The 21,091-nt window shown below is 32.0% G+C and overlaps 1 protein-coding gene and 1 long non-coding RNA gene across 6 annotated transcripts in view; one reads left to right on the top strand and one right to left on the bottom strand.

Annotated features, from left to right (window-relative positions):
* Nucleotides 1-1,439: 1,439 nt before the first annotated feature.
* LOC107470581 (transcription initiation factor TFIID subunit 5) lies at nucleotides 1,440-8,002 on the top strand. The gene is made up of 19 exons (XM_016089980.3): nucleotides 1,440-1,866; nucleotides 1,978-2,059; nucleotides 2,214-2,292; nucleotides 2,391-2,488; nucleotides 2,582-2,638; nucleotides 2,743-2,830; nucleotides 2,912-3,021; nucleotides 3,595-3,702; nucleotides 3,845-3,996; nucleotides 4,360-4,470; nucleotides 4,553-4,622; nucleotides 4,727-4,766; nucleotides 5,439-5,603; nucleotides 5,731-5,807; nucleotides 6,809-6,925; nucleotides 7,004-7,269; nucleotides 7,398-7,493; nucleotides 7,581-7,653; nucleotides 7,739-8,002. Exons 1-19 carry the CDS (start codon nucleotides 1,709-1,711, stop codon nucleotides 7,790-7,792), a joined length of 2,001 nt encoding a protein of 666 aa, XP_015945466.1. The 5' UTR covers nucleotides 1,440-1,708; the 3' UTR covers nucleotides 7,793-8,002.
* A 10,424-nt stretch (nucleotides 8,003-18,426) lies between these two features.
* Nucleotides 18,427-21,091, bottom strand: part of LOC107470589 (uncharacterized) — a 4,944-nt gene continuing 2,279 nt past the window's right edge. For 2 of the 5 annotated variants that reach the window (XR_001588465.3, XR_008003981.1), the window contains exons 2-4: nucleotides 20,375-20,558; nucleotides 20,021-20,190; nucleotides 18,816-19,665 (exon numbers count right to left, since the gene is read on the bottom strand). This is a non-coding gene — a long non-coding RNA (uncharacterized LOC107470589). The other 3 variants (XR_001588466.3, XR_008003980.1, XR_008003982.1) reach the window with 2 other exon arrangements.

Here is a 21,091-nt window from a genome sequence, read left to right as displayed (position 1 = left end):
CGCTCTACTACTATTACTATACAGGTTGCGTTCTAGTCTCGTAATTAATAGTGTTTGCTCACATGAAAATATTTTTATATAGAAATAATAATTAAAATTGATTAAATAATTTAATATATTTAATTAAATTAATTAATATAATATATGTCTATATCTTATTTATTATTTTTAAATAAAAACATCTTTATACGAGTAAATTGTATCTATATATGTTTTGCTATAGAAAAAAATTGATAGTATACAACATGTGATTGAGAGAGAGAAAAAAAAAACCATACAGACAAAGTCTATGTAAATTTAAATATAACATAATTTAAATTTCTGTTCAACTTGCAGAGAATGGTGGTGAAATAATGAAACTTCATAAAGGGAGAGGAATTTAAAAAGTAAAAGCTGGTTTTAAGAGGAGTGAAATCTCATCCATTCTATTATTCATTCTTAGTTTTAAGAGTAGTAAAATTTCACCCATTCTATTATTCATTCTTATTTTATATATACTTACTTACACGTTTATTTTATATACAAAAAGAATAACAAAAATAATATGCTAAAAAATTATCCTAACAAATTTATTACATCACTTCACAAATTTGTACCAGATTTTTCAAAATATTCATACAACATTATTTTTTCACATTTTTCACCAAGTTGTTACTTTATACGTCTATACGTCTATTATATTACTAATATCCTGTCACCAAAAAAATATTACTAATATCCTCCCTCAAACCGAATACCAACATCTAAATATTTACAAATTTCAAACTACATAATAGAAAATAATATTTTTTTCCCTCAATTTCAACTAGTGAACCGACTATTTTTCAACCAATATAAACCAATTTTTTAAAATTCATTTTATCCTAAATGTTAAATTTTAAACTTCAATTTATAAATTCTAAATCTTAACTTCTAACTCTAAATCCTAAATTTTCTAAGAAATAAATATTTAAAAAATAATTTTACAATAAAAAATAACAAATGTTGGTAAATTAAAATTATATTTAATTTTGATGCATTGATAATATAAAGTGTTTTACACAGTCGTGCAATTATATCCGTTCTTTTAGATGATCATTTATGTAGTTAATATAAAAGATAGTTATTTTTACTGACGCTTTATGTAAGTAGATACACGTGTAAAACTATTTTATACCAACAGTGTATCAAAATTAAATTCTTAAAATTATTCTCTAGTTTTTGTTTTTTGCTTTGTGTTATTTTTGGTTAAATTCTTAAATTCTTAAAGATCCATACAAAGCCCAAATTGGAGTAAGATACTTGAAGTGTAGTCCAAAAAGCTGAAAAGAACGTGAAACTGACCCATTTTGGTCCACTGAGTGAAAGAATAACATTCTGTGCATGTAAATCCATATTTTTTAATTCTTGGGTCGAAACCTCTTAGTGAAAGCCCATTAGAAAATCGCTCGGGAACCAGAGACCGGCTGAACCGAAACCGTTCTGAGTTCTGAGTTCTGACTTTTGACCCAAAACGACGACGCCAAACCCTTGCCTCGCATTCTCATCTCCGATTCGGAAACCGCAATTCCTCTTTGTATCAACATCATCTTCTGAACGCACAGAAAATAGGAGAAGATTTTAACGAAGAGATTAGTTCTGGTCTGTGGAATTCGAGCGAGAGAGAGAGAGCGCTCAAAAGTAGTGTGTGAAGTGAAAGAGCAAAGAGGTATTTGAATTCATTTGAAGAATGGAGGAAGATGAAATTGCAGGGTACGTGACAGCGTACCTGAAGAAGAAAGGGTTCACGCAAACGGAGAAGATCTTCCAGGAAGAATTCCAAACCAACAAGACCAATTCTTCCCCTCTCGAACCAGACATTGCCAAGCACATTCTCTCTTTCTCTCAGTACATTATTCCCCCTTCTTCGTTCTTACACTTTCAGTTTAGGAAAAAACCGCTTTTTCATCTCTCTATGTAGCGATGGAGCTAAAATCTAAGTCCACTTTAATTTTGCAGGTTGGAGAGTGGCCCTGCAAGATTTCACGATGGTTATAGCAGACTAAGATCATGGACTCACTGTTCCCTAGATTTGTACAAGGTTCTTAGTTACTCTTTTTTATTTTTTATTAAAAAAAATATACATTAGGCCTTTTCATTTAATTTTTTATTGTTGAAATTCGTTTATACAAGATTATTATTTCGTTTTAGTTGCTGGCTTGTGTTTAGTTATAGTAGCGGTTTGTGAATTGCAGCATGAGTTGCTTCGTGTGCTTTATCCAGTGTTTATCCATTGCTTTATGGATCTTGTTGCAAAAGGGCATGTTCAGGAAGGTATTGAAATATCCACCTAAGTTCCAAACGGCCTGCGGCATGTGTTTTGTCATTTATGCTTCTACTTATGAGATTTTGATTGTGGTGTGTATTCTCAGCTCGGCACTTCTTCAATACCTTCCGTGAAGATCATGAAATGATGCACTTAAGGGACCTGCAAAAGTTGGAAGGTGTTCTTTCCCCCACTCATCTGGAGGTTAGTTGCTGTGTTTTAACTTGGAAGTTTCTTCAAGTTGTTCAATCTTTAGCAATCAACATTATATAATCCTTCATTGTTATTCTGACTCAGGAAATGGAATTTGCCCATTCGCTTAGGCAGAGTAAATTCAACATAAAAATATGTGAGGTAATATATGATTCTCTATCAGCTTATGTTCCCAGTTTCATTTTCTTATTAATACAACTATTCCTTCATCCAAAACAAGTAAATTCAATTTCTTTTTTTGCTAGTATTCCTATGAGCTTCTATTGCAACATCTACACAGTACACAATCCACTACTATACTTGGTATTATCAATGAGCATATTAACTTCCAAGGTACATTTATTTATTTTAAGTTGCTTCTGCTTATTTGAATTTCTTGTTGCATGTAGTTCATTCTTCATTGTCATAATGCAGTTACTCCTGGACAACCTAGCTCAATTGTTGATGATCCTGAGGCTGTCACCCTTAGTGGAAGCAGCCAAGATGCAGCAAACCAGATAAATCAGAAAGAAATACATTGGGGGGTGAGTCCATTAATATATATACAAAACTTTGCAAAATGAAAGTTAGAAATTATATTGCTTATGTTCTTTCAGTTACCATTGCTCTTGCTACCTTTTGTTGTAGTAGAAGTGTTGCCATGCATGAACATAAAGCTTCATTTTGCTAACGAATACTTCCATGACATATATTAGTTAAGGAAAGTTATTGTGTTGAATGTTCTATGTCTATTACATGCATATATAATGTTAATATTCGTATGTTCAATTATTAATGTTATTTTTAAAATATGTTTTAAAATCCCAGTTTTGACCATAATAGTTAATATTTTTTAGCCCTTCACCTTGTCATTTTACTGCTCCAACGACTTGTTTGGTTTTTTAAGGCATTGGATTAGTGGTGCATAGTTGGCTGAAAAAAGGGATTAAATTGTATGTACTGCCATCATAATCCTTGGTATGGGGTTAGTTTCTGTTGGCAATAATTATTGAATAACAGACCTGGCATCATTGCCATCATTCAGCATTGGTTTGTGATGTACAGTATTAAGGACTTATTCATTATCTTGTTTCAATCTCATTATCCTTATTCTGTAGTTGCTTGAAGACTCTCTGGAAGAGCGACTGGAAAAGGCTAGCTCCTTGCTTTCGGATTCTGAGAAGGGTGAAGGGGAAGCAAAAGAGGGGGAGACAGAGGAGAATAAGGTATGTGTTTTCTTAAAATGAACCTTTTGCTCTGTCTACAAAATGTATGGATACCAATTAAATTATTTCAATTACTTATAATTTTCTCAATCCACTGGTCAAATGCTTTCTCACTTTTGTTTTTGGCATGTTTCTCCTTTAGAAACGACCAGTTGAAGGAGGAAAGCAAGGTGCCTCGATCAAAAAGGTAAAGAAGGACAAGGGCGGAAGTGCAACAGGGAAAAACACCAAAGCTGAAGTTAATACTGTATCTGCAGCTCCACGAGTTAAACCAGAACTTCCCATGCCCATAATGTATTTTTCACGTTTAAATTTTCATTAAATATGGTTATGAATTGAATATATTATGTAGATCAAATCAGGTTCACTATGCTTTCCTGTTCATTTTTGGGATGAATTTGAGTTGGTGTTAGTATCACAATTCTAAACCACTTTAATGATATTAAAGTAAGAACAAAGCTTAAAAGGTCATTTGATAGGATTTGTACCCCTCGAAATAATTTTTCTTGGGCTGAGAAGGTTCTTTACTGTTTGATTTGTGTCATTGTTAGCTGTACAATGCAAGATGTTAGAATATTTGAAGTTACAGTTTTCAGTTACAAGCTTGTAAATTTGTGATTTAATTCCATTGAATTGTCTAATGGTGTATTCTTGCAGCCCGAGTGAGGTGGAACAGTCAATCCTTGAAGATTTGAGGAACCGTGTACAACTTAGCAGTGTAGCACTGCCATCAGTTAGCTTTTATACTTTTCTAAATACGCATAATGGGTAATGTCTAATACTTGGTCAAACAATGTTATTATGTTTGGGGTTCTGTTGCTGACTACTTATATTTTGGTGAACTACTCAGTTTAAGCTGTTCATCAATATCCCATGATGGATCATTGGTTGCTGGAGGATTTTCTGATTCATCACTGAAGGTACTTTTACTTCCTATTCCACCATCTAAGAGAAGAAATCTCTATTTGTAGTTTTATCTTTACCTTACGGTTGAATTTTATGTTAATCTGGTTTGTCTCCACAGGTTTGGGATATGGCAAAGCTTGGAGAACAGACTGCCAGTTGTAAGTTTGTAGTAGCAAAATATGTTCCTAGACTAAGCCTTTACTGTTGCATTCTTTGCTTGATAAATGTTAATGTGGTTAGAAAAAATGATGATGTTCAGAGGTTATGATTTTTTGCCTTGCAATGTATCTGCTACAGTGTCTAATATATTTATATATCACACCCTGCAAACAACTATATATTAATTTAACTGAGATATTGTGACGTAGTAGTCTCTGATATGTAATACCTTTTTAGATCTTAAAAGTGTAAAACTTAGTTGAAAAAGAAAAAGCTCAAGTGGGATGAAGAATTTGATACATATCAATATGAGATTCTATTTCAAAATGTTTGGGAGAAGATTTAAGGACCCTTGGATTAAATGATGTTTTTATAATTTACATGCGAGAGTGGTTCTTCAAGCAAGGATGGTGCTGGTCAGGTCTGCCAATCTACTTGTGGCTACTTGAGCTAAAAAACTATGCCTATTTCTGAAAACACCAAGGTCTCTAGTAAAATAAAATATATGGCAGTTGAGTTGAACTAAACAAAAATTGAGATGCTATTTGACAAAGTAATCTTGATTGGAGAGAAGTTTATGCAACTCTTGTAGCATTTGTACATCACCAATTGAGTTTTATCTTCATGTTTTTCTTGCCATAATGTCCATTTGACAATGCTTCTATCATCAGCTCTTTCACAGGATGAGAATGATACATCACAAAATCCACAAATGGGGCAAAGTGGTGGCGGGAAAAGGCAGTATACATTGTTTCAAGGTCATTCAGGGCCAGTTTATGCAGCCTCTTTTAGTCCAGTTGGAGAGTTTATTCTTTCTTCCTCAGCAGACTCAACTAGTATGTACATGATTTCATGTTCTTCCTCAATTTGTTTCTTCACTTCAGGTCGTAATGTAGGTTTCGTTTATCTTATGTTTGAATTTGAAGCTTATTCTTAGACATGAATTTTATCTGGATTATGCAGTTCGATTATGGAGCACGACTTACAATGCAAATCTTGTTTGTTACAAAGGTCACAATTACCCTGTCTGGGATGTTCAGGTAAACAACTTGTACTTGAATGAATAAAATAAAATAAAAATTAAACAATGATATGCCATGTGTTTTTATTTTGGAAAAACTACCAAAAATACCTATGAAGTTTACGAACACTGACAAAAATATCCATAAACTAAGGAAATTAACGCTGCACCCATGAAAGATGGGTTCCGTACGACAAAAGTATCCAAACCCTAATTTTTTGTTGTATTTTTAATAAAATTCCCAAACTACCCCACCCTCAACCTCAACTCACTTTTTCAACCTTCCATAACCCACCCTGCACCTTTAAAACCTTTGCCATGGAGTCCAAAACTACTCCTAAAACAGACCAGGCCGAAATCGATGGTGGTGGTGGGGGTGGAGGATCGGACCTCAACCGGTTTAGTCATAAGTTTACTGAACCCTCTTTCTGCATGCAGCAACACCACAACCCCTCTCTCTTCTCAGGTGCGCGACGACGGTGTTCGTCAGGCGCGCCACGACAACGTTCTCCTCGGCTGGGACAGGCGCGCCACGGCGACGTTCTCCTTGGTTGGGTCATAGGCGCGCAACGAAAGTGTTGTAGTTACCTTAAGAGTGAGAGGAGGAAGCAGTGAGAGGGGAGGAGATTGGCGGTGACCTGTAGGTGGGTGGCGGACGGCAATGAGGAGGTAAGAAGAGAGTTATGTGATTATGTGAGGATTTTTGAGGGAGGGAGAAGTGAGGAGAGAGGAAGAAGTGAGAAGAGAGGGAGTGACGGTAGAAAGGGGTTAGGGTGGGGTAGTTTGGAAATTTATTAAAAAATTAACAAAAAATTAGGGTTTGGATACTTTTGTCATACGGAACCCATCTTTCATGGGTACAATGTTAATTTCCTTAGTTTATGGGTATTTTTGTCGGCGTTCGTAAACTTCATGGGTATTTTTGGTAGTTTTTCCTTTTATTTTTTTGTTTCATGTTAGGGCATTGCCTGCCTGTTCATTTTGATTATAGAATGCCATGTATTTCTTTTCTCTATGCAGTTTAGTCCTGTAGGGCATTATTTTGCCAGCTCTTCGCATGACAGAACTGCTAGGATTTGGTCCATGGAAAGGATACAGCCGTTAAGAATAATGGCAGGGCACTTGTCTGATGTTGATGTGAGTTATAAATTCCAATATTTTTCAGTTATAATATGCTTTAGAAGCAAAGCTTACCCATTATATGATCCTATTTAGTGTGTGCAATGGCATGCCAACTGCAACTACATTGCAACTGGTTCAAGTGACAAAACTGTTCGACTATGGGATGTTCAGAGTGGGGAGTGTGTCCGAGTTTTTGTTGGTCACAGGAGTATGATCTTGTCATTGGCAATGTCTCCTGATGGACGGTATATGGCATCTGGCGATGAAGATGGCACGATCATGATGTGGGACCTCTCTAGTGGCCGCTGTCTCACACCCTTGATTGGTCACACATCATGTGTCTGGTCACTTGCTTTCAGGTGATTCCTGTCTTGATCAAAATATTTCAACTTTGATCATTGTTTGGAAGGAAATTAAAGGTCTTTGAAATTTCTATATCTAACTATTTAACACCACTTATGCTATCAACTATTTTCGGATGTATCAGTTGTGAAGGTTCTGTTCTGGCATCTGGATCTGCTGATTGCAGCGTAAAATTATGGGATGTAAATACGAGCACTAAGGTTTCCAGGGCTGAAGAAAAGTAAGCCTGCTATGGCGATCACATATAATTTTCTACAATAATTTTGTCCCATTGGTTGGAATAACTGAATGACTTTTTTACCTGTAGAAGTGGGAATGCTAGCAGACTCAGATCACTGAAAACATTGCCCACCAAATCTACTCCAGTTTATGCTTTGCGGGTTAGCTCTCATATGCTTTTTTACCTAGTTACATGTTTTTATCCAGTTCAATAATATAATATAATGCTTGTACTCTTGAAAGCAGTTTTCTCGAAGGAATCTTCTATTTGCAGGTGGAGCTCTTGCAAAAAATGGCTAATGCATTTCCCGAGTAGGTCTACAAATATCAGATCAAAGTGGCAGACCGAAAAAACAATGCTTACCAATTACCATATTCCCCATAAGTGCTATGTATTCAATTTTTTGTTTTGTTTTTAACTATTCCTGTAAATTTATTTGAACATACTTTTTCCACTCTGCATTATGTATCGTGAATTATTCTGAATAGGAGAGTTACAAGTTTTTGTTACATGGAACTCAGTTTTCTCTTTGGTTAATTTTGGTTCTGACGATATGCATAATTGGCTGGCATAGACATTCCTCCCGGGTAATTTACATACATAAATTGAATGAGGATTAAAATTACACAGATATGGTAAATTGAATTTGGTTACATGTATGTTTTGTTTGATCCTTTATGTAAATCGAAACAACTAAATTTGATTTATATAATACTGATAGCAAATAGTAAATCGAATTCATTGAATTTGAATTATCCTAGGTATAGCCCATAGTTAAAGCTATTGAACTTGATTTACAATTATCCTAGGTATAGCCCATAGTTAAAGCTATTGAACTTGATTTACAAGAGAGGCATGTAAGGTAAATTGAATTAAATAGATTCAATTTATAGGAAACACCATCTATATAAATTGAAAACAATTGATTTGATTTAATATTGGCATATTCTATATAAAAATTTGAATTATCTTGATACAATTTATAGTCACATTTTACTGTTCCCACCATACTCCACGTGAGAGAGTAATCTCACACTACAAATGACAAGGTTCAAAATTATGGACACAGACATGATATAAGACACATTGACACACTAATTTTAAAATTTTATAAGACACACAGACACGTATATATATAAAATATAAAGTATTTTTTAGATAAATTGTAATGATATTTTGATAATTATTGATATTAAAACATAAATTAATTTTTTAATTATTTTTAATGTCTTATTTTAATTATATATAAAATATTTAAAATATTTTTTATTTTAATAAATAATAATATATGCAATTTCTAAATTTATTTCTAAGGATATATGTTAATAATAAGGCTGGACACACTGACACGTGATGGTATTTAGGTGTGTTCAAGTGTGTGCGGAGAAGAATTTTTTATTTTTTATTAAGACACAGTTGGACACAGCAGACACATGTGTTTGACGAGTGTCGATGAGTTTCGTATCCGAAATGTGTCCGATACGAAGACATGACAACTTAGCAAAATGTTTGTGCTTCATAGATCTTTACTAATAAATTTTATTCTCTTTTGTGTTTTTTTCTTAATCGTCCATCTGTAGTGCACAAGAACTAAAAAATCATCAGTAGCCATTGTGAGTGTCACTTTTATGAAGAACAAACTTTCTGATTGTATTTATATAGGACATACTCGTAGCAATATCGAATTAAGTAAATTCGATATGCTGATTTAAAAATCCTACCTAGTAATTCGAATCAATTAGGTTTGATTTACCTTTTACGCAACCTCTTTAGTAAATCAAAATAAGTTGCATCTGATATACCAGTGGATACCCCCTATAAATCGAACTCATTTGATTCGATTTATCATTGTTGCGTGTTGTTAGAGGCTTATGGCTAGTAAATCAAATCTAATTGATTCGATTTATATTGAAAAAGTGTAAATTGAATTTAATTTATTCGATTTACATAAAGTCAAACGAGACATGCATGTAACCATATTCAGTTTAGAATATTTGTGTAATTTTGATCGTTATTCAATTTATCAATGTAAATTACCCCATCCCTTCCTTTTGTTTTTTTTTTTACATTATTGTTCATTAAATTATGTTATATGAAATTTGAGCTAAAGATTATCTTACTATTATACAATTTTCTTTTTCTCAAATGAAAATAAAACATCTAACGGGAGCAATTTAGAAATCGATATATGAAATTTTTAGGTTTAATTGTTTTCTTGATCTCTAATTTTATCAAATTTATAATTAAATCTTTATACTTTTTTTTCAACTAGATTTTTACATTTTTTTAATTTTGTAATTAGGTCTTTTCATGTTAAGAACATTATAATTAACGAAATATTTTTCATTAAAAATACGTGGTAAAAAATTTAATTAGATTTTTAATTGTAAATACTTTTAATTTGTGGATAAATATTCAATTAATTCTTAACATTTTGATACTAGAAAGGACCTAATTACAAAATTAAAAATAATACAAGGACTCAATTGAAAAAAAAAGACCTAATTATAAATTTAGTAAAACTATAAAAAACAACAGAATAATTAAACCAAAATTTTATTATTTAAATATTTAGAATTAACTTTTCTACATTCATACCCAGTCATTTTGAAATTTAGAGGAGTGCCATATTATGGTGATTTATAAATTATGATTTTCATTTACTAGGATTTGTCCTTTTTAACATTTTTATTGGTTGATGACATAAAATTGTGATTGCAAAAAAAGTATTAGTCTTTTTGTAAATGACTAAAGTATTGTTTTTGTCCGATCTTTAACGTTTGGGGTAAGTCCTATTTGTGTTCCTAACGTTTAAATCGTCCTATTTGTATTCCTAACGTTTATAAAAGTGATTCAATGTTATCCTACTATCAATTATACTAATGAATCAGATTATATTTTTCAATTATTCTCACTTTGATGTATTCATTCTCAATTAGGTCTCACTTGGATGTGTTCGATTTTAATATTATACCCACTATTTGTATTTAGATTTAATTATGTCCCTAGAAAAGTAAATTATGTAAATGTTGTAGGAATTAGTTTCAACTTTTGATGAGCTATTTTTCAGAGTGGATCATCGATTCTATCCCAGACATTTGTATTCTAACTTCAAGAAGAGATTTTTAAAACTCAAACTAAAACGTTCATGATGTGTAATTGACGGTAGGATAACATTGAATCACTTTTACAAACGTTAGAGATACAAATAGAACGATTTAAACGTTAGGGACACAAATAGAATTTACTCCAAACATTGGGGACAAAAACAATACTTTACTCTTTTGTAAATAAAGTAAGTATTATTAATATAGCTTGCCTCCATTTCTAAATGTTAGTTGTTTTATTAGGACTTAATTCCTAATTACGTTCTTAACATTTAAAGTATCATTATTATTTTTTTAAATATTTTATTTTATTATATTTTTAAATTAAGACTTCTTTTAAAAATATTTATTATTATTATTATTATTATTGTTGTTGTTGTTGTTATTTTGATCATATTGAAAGAAATGAATACTTTTTAAAAAAATAATTTAATTTTGACTGAAAAACTAAAATATGATAAAATAAGATGTGTAATAATAAAAATGGTACGTTTTAAATGTTAGATATAAAATTAAAAATTAATCCTAAAAAATCATTATATAAATTAAAAATTTTGAGAATAAATTAAATGATTTAGCTAATATATACTTTGGACATATAATAAGATTATTATTAATAAAAAATTTTAAATTTTTTTAATAAACACAAAACAAATATATTAAAAATTTAAAATATATGCTTTTAAGACATAAAATAAATAAATCTTAAATTAAATTATTAAAATATTCTAAACTTATTTTGGTAACCCAAACATGTAATTATGAGAATAGGGTTTTGCTAAGAGCACTACGGTTATTTATATTGAATTTTTTATAATTTTTTATGTTTTCTAATACAATAATAAAAATATTTGATAACAAAAAAATATTAATAAAAAATAGTCAGAATTTATTTTATTTAGCATTTATTAATTGTTATAATAATTAATGAATGTTAAATAATATAACTTTTGACTTTTTTTTATCTCTCTAACATTACCAAATTTAGAGATTGATAGTGTAAAAAAAAATATCAAACACTTTTAGGAAAAAACACCTAAACAAAATAAATGAAAACTAATATTACGTGATAGTCCTAGATGATATAACGTTATATGCATGCCTTGTTTGTATTTATATGTAAATCGAATTTGTTAGACTCGATTTAGGCCATATCAAGGTAAATTGAATCAATATGATTTGATTTAGTAGGGTCGGGTTAAAATTGAGTTAGTTAGGTCCGATTTAGTAGGTTAAATAGGTGACATGACTAGCAGATGGTAATTTGAGACAATGGGTTTCAAATTACATTCATAGTAAATCGAAATAAGTGGTTTTGATTTACATCACTTAGTAAATCAAGTAAATCAAATGGAGTTGCTTCGATTTATATGTGTTGGCAAGCATAGATAAATAGATTCGCTAACATTACACCTATATATAAAACTCGAATTCAGTTACTTCAAATTATAATTCACAATCTCCCTTCCCACCCAAATGCACTTTAGAGAGAAAATTTTGACAACAACACCACAAAATTCGAAACTGCCAACATGGAGGACAAATCGGATCGTATTTATCGGTTGGATGGGTTTGTCCGTATTGCTGGTATCATCAATAAAGAGGTTAGTGATAAACTTTTTTTAAAAGATAAATTAGAAATATTATTAATATTAAGCTACCTAGAGTATTTGTTTATAAACATTAGTTAGAAATTATAATTTTTAAACTACAAATGATAGTTAGAGTAGTAATTATAAATATCTATTTGTTAGAGTAGTGACTAGAGAGTCTCTTAGAATTTGTAAGGTATACATGTACTAAGTTATAAATGTTAGGTTAAGTAGTGAAAATTAATTTAGTTAGGATTTAAATTAAAGGTAAGTAATAATAGTAATTGATGATTGTGGTATGTCTTTTTTAACTTGTAAGAATGTTTGTTTTGGAGAATTTTTTTCGATTAGGACATGTTATTTAATATTTCCTTTAGTGAACTTTTTTCTTATAATTCTTAGAAAGAATTTTTTATTGCTTTGCAGCCCACCAACGTGTCACCAGCATGCGAAGGTAATATGGTATGTCCTTAGATGATAGGATCGTACCACACTTACATATGACTGGTTTATACCATCTTGCGAGACTACACGAGACCTGATTTAGGTTGGATGAGCAATTAGTGAGTGTATTTATAGATAGATAGCATCCAGAGACACATACTTTTCACATGTCATTCGGTGAGTACACGATTACACTGCAGGATGCAGCATACTAGCTAGGACTGTCGATTGATGGTGAGTACGTCAGCGGATGTCTGACGAACATTGAAAGATACATCGACAGTGGTTGTCCAGCTTGAGCTTGGTTCGAGGAATTGTTGGGTGTCTTACCTCCTCCGAACTACATCGATAAGTTTGCTATGAAACGTACTTGGAACCAGGAGACATTCAGTGAGCTGCCCCAGGATGCAAACAAGGATATAGTGAAGAGGTATGCGAGAGCGTACATTATGATGTTGTTATCGACTCAGCTTTTTGGTGACATGTCTGGTACACATCTTCACATCCGTTGGCTACCGTACATAGCCAGGCTAGAAGACATGGGTAGATATAGTTGGAGATCAGTTGCTCTTTCATAGCTATATCGGTGCATGTGTCGTGTGGCTGATAAGAATGTGGTAAAGTTTGCCGGTTTGTTGCACTCCTTTAATCATGAATCTTCTAGTGGTTCCCTAGTTTCAGGCCTGATAGGTTTGATGCCTTTCATTGGTCATTGGCATTGAGGTAATTGATGTTTATGGTTGTTATGTGCGTTAATATTTTTTCGGTTTATGGCCGTTGTTGATAACATGTCTTAGGTCGCAGGTGGTTAGGTTATCAGCCAACGTTGAGCGAGAAGGGACCTCGAGTTGCGCATTACAGGCTCAGGATAGATTTAGATCGAGTTGGGGATGTGAGTGTTTAACCTTTCATACTTTTTATTCTTTACTTATTTTGTCTTTTTACTATTTACAATGACATGTGAAAACCATTTCTCTTTACAGTTTGTATAGATGTCATATAGCTCGCCGGATGTCGTTCAGGTTATGCATCCCGAGATACTAGATCCACGTCATATGTCGTTATGGAGGTCTATGACGACATTGATCTACTTTGCTGTCATAGAGTAGCATCAGGTGGATCGGGTGCTACCATAGCTTAGTAGAGTACAGCATCGATCGCAAGCTACACTCAACATCAATTTCTTGATATCGAAGGATGGCAAAGGCATCGATCGGTGGTTTCTCTCTACCTTACAGAGTTGGCACATTCATTGGACCAATAGGGCGCAGCATGTGTTTTGATTTGATGCTGTTCTAGATCCAGGCCCATCACATGCATACTTAGAGTAGTGGCATCATCATCATCATCATCATCATCATCATCATTACGCAGTTCATCTTCGACACCGTCTGGTGCTCCACCCTCCCTGGAAATCGGGATCATAACAGGAGTACCGGCCATCGCAATAGCAAGCTCACCAAATGGTCAATTATCACCTATTTTTCTGTCACAGTCGCGGTTTAGATCAGCTGCGAAGGACAGAGATGCAACCAAAACTGTCTCAGGTGCAATCACAATCACAGATGATGAAAAACCAACCGGCATTGAACTAGAGGCGGTTGGCATTGCAATAGATTAGGAATTCCAGTTCGATCCTCCTGAACTACAAAGCACGTCTCTTGGCAAATAGCTCAGGGGTTCTCACCTCGAAAAACTGACGACGACAGTAGAACAGAACTTGCAAATCTTTGTCATTGTCTATAATGGAGGAATCGTACTTTACACCATCATGTAAAACAGAAATTGGAATTCTATAGAATAACTCTCTACCCGTTTGATGCCATGCAGTCCTAGTTTTAGGATTATAATATTCTGAAACTCGTAGAAGGTTTGATAAAAAACACTCAACGGATCCTTATTAGTAAATTTTATTTCGGATCGCGTTTTTTTCTTAATCAATCTTCTATAATGCACAAAAACTAAAAAACTATCATTACTAGCCATTGTGAGTCTCACTATAATGAGGATTTCACGTTTAGCTCCTATTTATATACGTAGCTATTAGAGTAAATCAAATTAATGTAACTCGATTTATAAATTTGCATATATATATATATATATTGATGGTTTCAGTGGCTAAGAGAATGGGGGGGTTGAATCTTAGCCCCTTTTTTTGCTTGCTAAAACTTGCTGGACTTAGAAGAGACTTTTCTGTTTTATCTCGTCCCTAGCCACGAGACATTTTCATTTTGTCTCGTCACTTGACACGAGACATTTTTGATTCTGCATCTGAATAGTAAAAACAGAATTGAAGTAGGAAGAGAGAGAGAAGATTACACCCAGATATATCCTGGTTCAGCTGCTAAGTGCAGTGCAGCCTACATCCAGTCTCCATCACAACAATGATGGAATTTCACTATAATCATCCAGATTACAACTTGTAAAGTGCTAACCCAACTTACAAGGGGATTCCCACAGAATCATGAAACACAACACAGATGTACAAAGGAACTCTAGGACATCTATGGCTTTTTCTTTTAATTTTGCACTCTCTGCCTTTTTCCGCTCTATGGCTTTTTCTTACAAACCTCACTGTTTGTCTTTTTCCATGAGACTCAAGACATGACAAAATTAAACAGAAAAATACTAAACAGAATACATTGAAGGAGAAGAGAAAACTGTTAGCTCAGGTAGCTCTGAGAACTCTGTGCCTTGCACTCTCAAATTTTCTCCTTGCTCCAAACAGTGGCTGTTCTCCCTTTTTAAAGAAGAGAGAAGCCTCCACACTTGAAGCCAACACCCAAACCGACTTCTTCCTCCTTCAAGAAACAAAACCGGTTCGGCCACATAGAAAGAGAAGAGATAACCATGCAAAACCCAACATGCAATTACCTCTAGTCCTTTCTTGATCATCACTCTTCATCAATCCGAGCGCTCCATCCTTGGCTTCCTCCCCAAGATGGATTTCTGGCCCTTGATGCTTCATGATGATGATGACTTCATCTGCTTCAATCTCTGCCTCAACCATCACTTCGCCACTCTAGCTACTTCCTGTGGTGGTTGAGCAGAATCAAAGACAAGTCATGCCTCAAGAATCTCATCTCTTGGCCGAATCTTCATCCTTCTTTTTGAGTATGAAGGATCCGAGATTACCTCACCAAATCTTACCAGATTAGGTGATAATCTCAGCCACAGCATACTTTTCTTTTTCTTTTTCGTGCCATCAACTCGATGGTCTTTAGGCTTGCTTTCCCTTCCTTTCGGTAGCTCCAAGTAGCTTCCATGGCTTCTTGGTTAATGACCGAAGAGAGAAGAAGAAAGTGATGAGAGAGAAAAGAGAGTCTGAAGAAAAAGCAATTTCAAAGTGGTTAAACTAATTAATTTACAATAGCTTGCTTTTGCTTCCCTTAGAGTGGCGTGTAGCATTATGATTACCATTATGTCAATCACACTTTCTCTCTCATAGTTCCCATGTACTGCAATAACTCCAATTAATAAAATTTGGATTCCAAAAGAATGATATCCGTTGGAGCATGCAACACATAATCAAAGGAATGGGTTTCTTTTAATAAACAATGGTGTGCCCCATTGCCTTAGGATTTCGGACCAAGCATGCAAGATGAATTGGGCTTATGATAGTTTGAATTCTGGCCCAATAATAAGAACAATAATTCAGCCATATCAATCAAAACATTTTTGCATCAATGCTGAATATATTCATGAAACACTTGGGCTTGCAATTTTCCTTTTTATTTTCGGCCTATATTAAAACCTGCAATACAAAATTATTAATCAAAATATGTTTAATGAAAATCAAATCAATAACTTTGTATAAATCAATGAGATTCGATTTATATATGTGACACCACATGCAATAAATCAAATGTACTTGATTCGATTTATACCATGCAAAATTCTATTCACGTAAATCGAATCCATTAATATCGATGTATATGTTCTACGGCTAAAATTCGATTTATATAGTGCATGGCTAAATCGAACTATGTTAATTCGATTTACATTGGAGAAGGTTAAATCGACTTAATCTGCTTCGATTTATATAATTTCATCGTCAAAATCGGACATATATATAACGTTATATCTTTTAAGATTATCAAATAATATCAGTTTTCATTTAGTATGTTTAAGTATTTTACCCTCACTTTTAAAGTAAAATAATAAAACTCACGTATAATAAAAATTATAAAATTAATGATTAATTTTTCACTTTAAATAATCTTTTTTCCCAACACGATGATATAAAAGATTTATCTTCGATATTTAGTTCCATAATGAGGAACGCCAACCAATTTGTCAATTTGAAATATATTTGATTCTCTAAAATGTCTAACATTTGGAAATATTTCTTCTCGTGGGTTTATCCATATTTAGTTGCAGAAATAAAATCAAGTGATCATATTTTTATAATTAAAAAAATATAATTTTCATGTATAAAATAATTACATAAATATATCTAATTATTTAGTCAATTTGCCATACCATTAGAAATAAATAATTTTAAATTTACTATTTAAAAAATTCTAAGTATATAAATTTAATTAAAAGATCGTATAAAATTTTTTATTTTATCGATATATTAAAATTAAACTAATAAAATAAATAGACAGTTAATCATACAAAAACTTTTGTTAACAATTTTAATATATAAAAGATGATTAAATCAACACATAAACAAATAAATTATCATTTATATATTTTTATTGAATTCGAGTGAAATCTAAGAAATGCTATAAAATATGGACATTTTGTTGAATTATTATATGTATATCGAACACATTTTAAACACGACACTTATTAATACTCATTCGACATGTGTATTTTTTATGTCCAATTTTGTCTTAATAAAAATTAATTTTTTTTAAAACATATATAAACACACCTAAATATTATCACGTATTAATATATTTAGTTATATTTAATTTAATATTAATAAAAATAAAAAATTGTTATATTTTATCTAAAAATAATTTATATTATATATATATTATCTATATATTTTATAAGAATTTAAAATTTGTATATACGTGTATTTTACTTGAAATTGTATCGTATCTCATATGTATGTATTATGAAAATAATGTTTAGAAAAATCTGTCTATTGGCTTTTGGATTGCCCTGTATTTTAAAACCACCAGAATAAAATTGATAGCAGCACATAAAACAAGGTAGGGCCAGACTGAATAGTAATGTGAAGAAAGAAAAGTTCTGACAAATCAGCAGTAACCCCATCAAAGACAGCCAAACAAGTAGCATGTCGTGATTTGGGTTATTCATTCTCAAATTTCTCCCCCGAAAAAGTATTTTTTATTTTTAAAAAAAAAAGCAATGCTACAGACCCATCAAATCAAATTATGAATTCTTTTGGTACACTTCAGTGTTTATCAATTTAGGGCATCACTTCATTGTCCTTGGTTCGTTTATCCTGATCCATTCAAAAGGCTCGGTACTGTTAACTTGAATTCAGAATTACACTTCAACCCCCTTTCTATTTTTATTTTTTTTTATTTTTCACAGATATTTTTCAATTTGACAGTCTAAAAAGGCTAATTCTTTACCTTCGAGTTTTATTTAAACTCTTACCGATAACCAATTAATCGTTACGTGCACAGAAAAATTCAATTTTCGGATACTTTCTTAAACAGACAACTAAATTATTCACCCAAATAACCTAATTGCAATCCAAAGGTAGAAAATATTGGACCTTTACTCATGGTCCGGCACAAACTAACCATATTCTTCTATGTATAAAGGAAATTCCTCAACAGAATGTGACTACGAATCTAATCTAAAAAAAATTAATAACAGGCATTTGAAATTAAGAGATCTACCATGTGTACATGTTACTAAAAATTTAAAAAGGATAATAGAAACAGGATTTGTCACTATATATGACACTTCCCTAAAATGTAAGACAGCATTATCTTATACAGTATTAGCCGTCTCAATCTCGACAATGACGGCCTTGACAACTAAAAAACTCACACGGTATTGAGTAATGAGCTGCTGCCTCTTAAAATTGAGAATTTGCAACGATCATACTGACTGATATAATTAAAGAACACAGCCTTAATGACGTTCTTATTGTGATAACTTTGTTTCGTATAGTCTACTAAGTAGAAGTACATTCTGATGAACCTCTTCCTGGCTGCTGCTAACAAATGAATCTAAACAAAGAATATTCAATGTGAGATCATATATAACAATGGCATAAAAAATGTGTAACAATTTTTATAGCTAATTGTAATTTTGTATCTATGAATGTTTTCATCCCGTTCTAATTTCCAAATCAAACATACTATATATTATTGTCTATGAATATTTTCAGTACTAAAAATGTGATGTGCACAACAAAAATCAATCACTATTTATATAAATACTAAATACATGTGTCATTTAATTTATTTTTAATTTATATTTTATATTTTAACATATATTTTATACAAATAACTGACTAATTTTTTATATATGGTATGGTTGTTTTGGGATATATGAAAGGGGAAATTGTGTGTAATAATTGCATGTAAGTCACATTTTCCCCATCAAACTCACCAAAAATGGCCTTCTTTTAAGTCAGAAAGCTAGGTACAAAGCAACTGCATTCATCCTAATATACTATATAAAGATGATCAAGGGCTAGGCCTAATTAAGTATACGTTTAGTCCTCAATATTTAATTTGGTGTCTTAAGGAAAAGTGGCCTATATATGTTTTTACTTCAATATGATTATATTCTACCGAGAAATAGATAGTATTATCCTTTTTCTGGTTGGTTTAGTGGTTTACATAGATAGTAGCTATTAATTTGCACAATTTGATACCCTGACAAGGTTAGAGGAGAGAATACAAAATTGAGAAAGCTTGTATATACATAATAGCACTATTTATCACATATGACATAACACAAAAGCAAACATAATGACAAGTTAAATTTTAATATACTCGCTACTAGGAGCTTCAAAGAAGATTCAGTTGAAACCATTGCCTGTCCAGAAAAATTTCCCCGGAATCTCGTACCTATCAATTGGAGCTTAAAACAAAAGCCAAAATATATAAACAGATATTAGCATGAAAAAAGAATGAGCTCTCACAAACCATACAAACAATCAAATGATTCAACAAAGACGTTGATAAGACACATGAAATAAATTCAAAACATGAACATAGTAATAACTAATAAGTTTGGATTCATGTTAACACCACATGAGCTATTCACCAAACAACAAAGAAGCCCCCCAAAAAAAATAGACAATGTTGAGTTGATGCCTTAAAAAGCTTTAAACTTAGCAAGTTGTTGTTATTATTATTATAGAAATTTAAATTCAACACAAAGAATTCCTGAAATAATAATGAAAACTTTCAAGCCAATCCGCCAGGTAACTTACCCCTTTTCCAACACGGCAACCTGTTCCACCATCTAGGATATTAGCTTTCAAACCGTCATCTTGCTGGTGGGAGTGTATATATTGTCTCCATCAAAGGTCGGTTCAAAAGTTGAAAAATTAAGTGGATGCAATTTTGGAGGGACCTGTTGTTGGCTGATCAACAGCTATCACTGAATACATAAATAAATATTTAATTAATTTTAGTTGGATAGTCTCTCAAATAGTAATGTTATATGATTATCTTTGTAAACGCCACTTTTGTCAAAATGTTCCGGTGAATGTTTTAACTGGAATAAATAGGATGATTGCTTGATTAAGATGCAACCCAGTTCTAATAGAATGAAGAGCAATTACTAGATTGAATAGTATCCATTGCTAGAAATATAAATTTAATCTCCATTCATGCTTCAGAATAATGATTTCAGAAGGTGCATTTCTCCAACAAAGCCCTATTTAATCTCTTTACTGTCTTTTTGCTGGTGGGAGTGCATATATTGTCTCCACCGAAAGATGATAATAATATATGTGAAAAGAATCCCTGAAAAAATATGGATAAATCTCCATAAAAATAATTTTTGAAGAAGACTTTGAACAACTTAAATAAGGTAAATAAATTAAATTTATATGCACGTATCATCACTGAGTACTTATACTTTCACTTTAGTAATCTTATCAACAAAAAAAAAAAACATTTAATTTTCACAAAACTAAAAACCAATGAAAAGATGGTAACGAAAACACATCACTATAATTTGCTGAGCCAAAATCCTTCTATAAGGATAAAGTTTCCTAGGAACATAAAATCACAAAGTTAAACTAATTGAATTCATGGTTAAACAATCAGCTCTCTAGGAAGAAATGCTGCCGGAAGAAATAAGCATATAGATTATTTATTGGATGAAAGCACTAGTTGGTATACTGTAGTTTCATTTTGATTTAAAGAATAGGAAGCATTTCAAGAATTTCAAAAATATTTGTGTTGCAATAGTTTTAGTCGGTGATATAATCATAAAATATAAAAAACATTTTGAGTGTAAAAGAATTAAGTGTTCTAATAATTTTAGCCTTTGA

The sequence above is a fragment of the Arachis duranensis genome, chromosome 10, assembly GCF_000817695.3.
Source record: "Arachis duranensis cultivar V14167 chromosome 10, aradu.V14167.gnm2.J7QH, whole genome shotgun sequence".
In the NCBI taxonomy this organism is placed as follows: Eukaryota; Viridiplantae; Streptophyta; class Magnoliopsida; order Fabales; family Fabaceae; genus Arachis; species Arachis duranensis.
This window is presented reverse-complemented; position numbering and strand designations above follow the sequence as displayed.